Here is a 4,815-nt window from a genome sequence, read left to right as displayed (position 1 = left end):
AACTTCTTCAATCATTGGATTTATTTCAGAGCTTAAAAATACATTTACATAGCATAGCACCAGCCGCTTAGGCTAACGGGAGCAATCTGCCCTCCGGCATTAATACCCGCTGTCAATCTAACCTGCCAAGTGGTCAGTTTTACCACCTGCCAGCGGTATTACAGCCTAGTTCCTACATATCCCTCCTTCCTCACAGAGGTGGGGACCTAATCCGCCTACCTAACGGGACATTACAGACAGAAAAGGGTCTTTGCTAAAGACTAGTCACATCCTTTCATGAAACTTAGTCAATCTAGAATAGGTTATATATTTCAAAATTTTCAAACAAGGATGGACTTCACCGTCCAAAAAAACCCCGTAACAAAAAAAGTACGCGCCTTTTCAGTAAAAGCCTAGCTACTAAAGACGCGTGACATTGCCTGTGCAACCCGACACGTCATTCTTGCTTCTGAAACACCCGTGTCACATTTACTCTTTGGCCATAATTGCCCCTAGACAACGGTGCCTCATGGCAAGAATATCATACTGCCACATCTGCACACTCGCATATGTTGCTAGCATAATCTGTGCATGCTGCCAACATCCGCTCTACTAGCAAATGTTGCTAGCATAACGTCTATGCTGTCAGCATCCGCTTTAACAGCAGTTGCTGCCAACAAGACCCACTTTCTATTCCTAGAACAGAGCATTAAGACAGCGGTAACTGCCATATCATTCCATCTATTACCGGAATAGATGAGATGCATGCAAACCCAGGCCCCTCCATGAGGTGCACCTGAGCTTCATCCAGCTCATGGTTACCAAGATCAATGTGCTCACCTAAAATACCGAGCTGAACACATCGATTTACCTGTACCACTATCTACTTTTTTTTTTTGTTTCCAAAGACCAAAAATTCAATTCATTTATTGTAAAACCACAGGATCAAGTAAATTCCAATTAAATATTTTCATATATTTCTTCAGCAGTGGGGGGCTTCATGCTTCATGGCTTGGCCCTGGTGTTCAAGTTCTTGTTTCTCAGCACCCGGAGCAGAGTTGCCGTTCAACAACGACAGCAATAGCCGCTGGGTTTCCATCTTATTCTTATTTCACAGCCATGGCCTCAGTGTTCCATCTTATTCTTATTTCTCAGCCATAGCTCCAAGTTTTCCATCTTTTTCTTATTTCACAGCCATGGATCCAAGTGTGGACCCCTGGGCAAGCTCCATCGGCGATCCCAGTTAGCTGTGTGAACTTCTGTTGCTTGAAAACTATTGAAAGGCACAGAAAATCAAACATTATATACACCATCAATTAACACCACATATTTCTGGGCATATTGAACACATGAAGGTATGAAGTACTCCCACATGCTGAGATAAACTAAAACTACTCATTCTTTATATATAGAAATTCACATCATATATGATTACAGTTCACATTGGGAGATGTATGAACAGGCAATCTCATATTCGTGAAGTTGAATATGTAAACAATTAAATTAATTTCAAAATGTAAATAAAAGTTATAGTTATTGTTATTTGGTGCTCCAGCGATGTCGTCAGACATCAGTTTTGATTAAGAGCAGCTGGGAGCTGCCATCAGTTTTCATCAGCCACTGCATGGCTGCTGCAGATTGCCATCTCATTTCTGCATTTAATTAATTGATCTCCCAATATGAAAACACATGAAAAAAACATATATTAGTCACATAATAATATCACAACACACATTAGTCATATAAATTCTTTATATCATTAATTTCCTACCTACTCAAAAAACTTTTAATTCAATTACCTATAATTATAAAATTCAATGGCAAAAAATAAATTTACAATGTTTACATTTGAATGACATTGTCAATCATTGGTCGTGTCAATTTTTTTCTAACCGTCGACACAGAACTTCTCGGGTGAACTTTTTAAAAAGTTTTCAGTCAAACCACAAAGTTCTTTCGGCTTGAGACAGCCATCACTTTCCGTCCCTTTCATTCCTAAATGAACGTTTTTAAATTTTATGTTTCGTTCAGTTAGCGATCCTTGCTGTGGGAAAAACCTTTTATTAACATAAATTAGACAATGACGTGACTTTTTATTACCTTTTCTATGGAATCTATCAGGTCCGTTTCCGTTCTCACGTCGTCGCATTGCCACTCTTACATAACAACCAGAAGGTTCCTCTCGCTCCTTCATCAGACCTGCCGAACAAATCTGCAAATTTTCCGACTTTCGTACCCTTTCAGGCTTCGAGCTCAACTCGCCTTTTTCGCCATCCTTTTTTTCCAACTTTCTATCGATCCTCGACGCTTTCCCAATTGACTTCGACTTCTCCGACTTTCGTTCACTCGAACCTGAAGCAAAAGAATTTAAACCACGGAACCCTAACAATTTTTTTACTGATCGCGCTTTATTTTCCACGGTCAAGGAGTTAATTCGCTCGCACTCAACCTCTTTCATGGCAACTTGATTTGCACAAACCTTTTCAGTCAATAATGAAAAGTCGTTCGTGTCATTAAATTTTCGAATAAAATTGACACGGAATTTTTTATTCAGAGTCAAAGTATGAGTACTAAAATCAATCATTGCATTATTTGCAGTCAAAAAATCTTGCCCCAGAATGCAAAAATTTGTGCCATCATTAATTACTAACAGTCTAATTCTACAATAATAATTATCTATCAAAATATATGTATTTACAACTCCTATAGGCTGAATCATGGAGCCTCCTGCTACGCGCAAAGGATCACTGAGCTTGTGCTCATATTTTAAGTTTATTTCCTCTGCAAGGGAAACAGATATCAGTGACACATTGGCACCACTATCTACGAGGGCCTTGCAAATCCTGCCATTGAGCTCTACGGGCACAAACGTGTTCAGACTATTTTTCTCAACAGTACAAACATCGGGAAATTCACTAGAAAAAATCGTATTAATTTGGAAACCATCATTATTTCCTTGATATCCTTGACGCTGCTGCGGCACCGGCTGTAGCTGCCGCGGCCTCAAATTATACCTTCCATATGGCACACGTGATGTTCCCTGGTGTCTTACTTGCGGAAATACCATTGTTGGCGGCGTTTGGGACGTGTCATACTCCGAACGCGGCGTGAATCGAAGAGGTGGAGCATCTCCTTGCTCCCACGAGTGTTGATAATCTTTTGTAATATTAATCGGCAGTTCTACTTTATGTGTTTTCATGTGTAATTCGGTATTAAATACATCACACAATTGCAGAATCGTTTTTCTTAGCTCCTCCTTTGACGCGAACAATCTAGACGCTAAATGTAATTGCCATTGCGAATTAATAGATTTAATAAAATGCTTGATGAATCTGCCGTCTTCAGTGATTCCTGCTTTTAAAGCTAATCTTTCTAGTTCATAATAAAATGATAGTAGCGGTTCTTTCGGCTCCTGCTTTCTATAATAAAAAGACTGGGCATAGTCTTCTTGCGACGGGAATTGTTCTACTAATCCCTTCTTTATTAAATCATACGACTCCAACGTCGTGAAATTGGCCTTGTACCAGGACAACGCAGGCCCTTCTAAGTAGAGTGCGATCGCTACTCGCTTCTGATCTGCGGACCAATTCTTTATGATCGCAATAGTTTCAAATTGGTGGATAAAATCGTCCACATCCGAATATCCTGCGAATTTTTCCGCCATCTTCTTTTCTTCTGCGTAATAAAATTTATCTGCCCGCAAATTCTATTAAACACTGGGATATAGGCAAAAATAAAATAACTCACAGTTGCTTCCTCAAAAATCGATACATTTACCAAATTGCTTCACTTTTCATGCGCTTTTTTTGTCATCAAAGCTCGTCTTTTCTTAACAATTGTCCATAGACCGCTGGAATCGCTGCGGTACTCCGTCGTCCTCTGAAGCGATAGCTAAAACATAAAAAGTACACCGACCGCGCCTAACTCCACCACTTGTGGGGACTGTAACTAGGTAAGAGCTTAGGTACTGGGGATCAACGCGCGTGACTTTAAACTTAGTTCAAAATAAACAACTTCTTCAATCATTTGGATTTATTTCAGAGCTTAAAAATACATTTACATAGCATAGCACCAGCCGCTTAGGCTAACGGGAGCAATCTGCCCTCCGGCATGTAATACCCGCTGTCAATCTAACCTGCCAAGTGGTCAGTTTTACCACCTGCCAGCGGTATACAGCCTAGTTCCTACAGTACCCACCCATGGCTTAAGTTCAATCGGAAACCGAGAAATGTTCGAGAAATGGTTTGCAAATTTACTTCATCTATTATGTTCCACTGCTGGGCACAGGCCTCCTCTCTGAATGAGAGGGCTTTTACTTACATACGAATAAACACACAAACATAGTTAAAATGCGAACGTTGCAAGTTAAATAAAAGCTTGTAAAAATTTATATTTCGGTAGGAAATTTAATTTTAATTTTCTATGTTTACATATTTCTGACCTTGTATTTGTGATTTTGTTGGATAAATTAAAAATGTTGATTCAATGAAGAGACCATCGACGGATTACCAAACTAAATGTAAGTAGCTACAGAACGGGAAGCATAAAATACAGCTTTTTCCTGTGGGGTATAGATGGAATCTTGTCACGTAGGTGTTTGCATTTAGCTCAGGTATTTAATGCTAATCGCTGTTTAGGTGTTGCATAAAATGCATAAATCATGTTTGGCGCCTCGACTGGCTATTGCCTGTGCATGCCTATATAGGCGTTCTATAGGTATATAAGTATGCTGCTTTCTGAAGGCAATATATGCTTATAAAACTTACTTTAGTCACTACAAGTCAAGAGCAAAACAAAAGGATTTTCTAAAACTTAACCGGCTAGGGTTGTCACGTA

At 39.5% G+C, this 4,815-nt stretch overlaps 1 protein-coding gene across 5 annotated transcripts; it reads right to left on the bottom strand.

Moving 5' to 3' along the window:
- Positions 1 to 1,561: 1,561 nt before the first annotated feature.
- Positions 1,562 to 4,173, bottom strand: LOC141434388 (uncharacterized). 5 transcript variants are annotated; one of them, XR_012452053.1, is made up of 2 exons: positions 1,751 to 4,173; positions 1,562 to 1,631 (listed from the first exon to the last, which is right to left on the bottom strand). XR_012452053.1 is itself a non-coding variant. In XM_074096808.1 (2 exons), exon 1 carries the CDS (start codon positions 3,641 to 3,643, stop codon positions 1,868 to 1,870), a length of 1,776 nt encoding a protein of 591 aa, XP_073952909.1. In that variant the 5' UTR covers positions 3,644 to 4,173; the 3' UTR covers positions 1,568 to 1,650; positions 1,826 to 1,867. The 5 variants fall into 5 exon arrangements, 2 of the variants coding, with proteins under 2 accessions (XP_073952909.1, XP_073952911.1); XR_012452052.1 differs by having other exon boundaries at positions 1,568 to 1,650; XR_012452054.1 differs by having other exon boundaries at positions 1,568 to 1,650; positions 1,817 to 4,173.
- Between the last annotated feature and the right edge of the window lie 642 nt (positions 4,174 to 4,815).

This window comes from Choristoneura fumiferana, chromosome 13 (assembly GCF_025370935.1).
Source record: "Choristoneura fumiferana chromosome 13, NRCan_CFum_1, whole genome shotgun sequence".
NCBI classification, from domain to species: Eukaryota; Metazoa; Arthropoda; class Insecta; order Lepidoptera; family Tortricidae; genus Choristoneura; species Choristoneura fumiferana.
Note: the sequence above shows the minus strand (reverse complement) of the source record. Positions and strands in the feature narration are given on the sequence as shown.

Coding starts and splice junctions, on each gene's coding strand:
- LOC141434388 (XM_074096808.1), bottom strand. CDS start 3,643: ATGGCGGAAAAATTCGCAGGATATTCGGATGTGGACGATTTTATCCAC.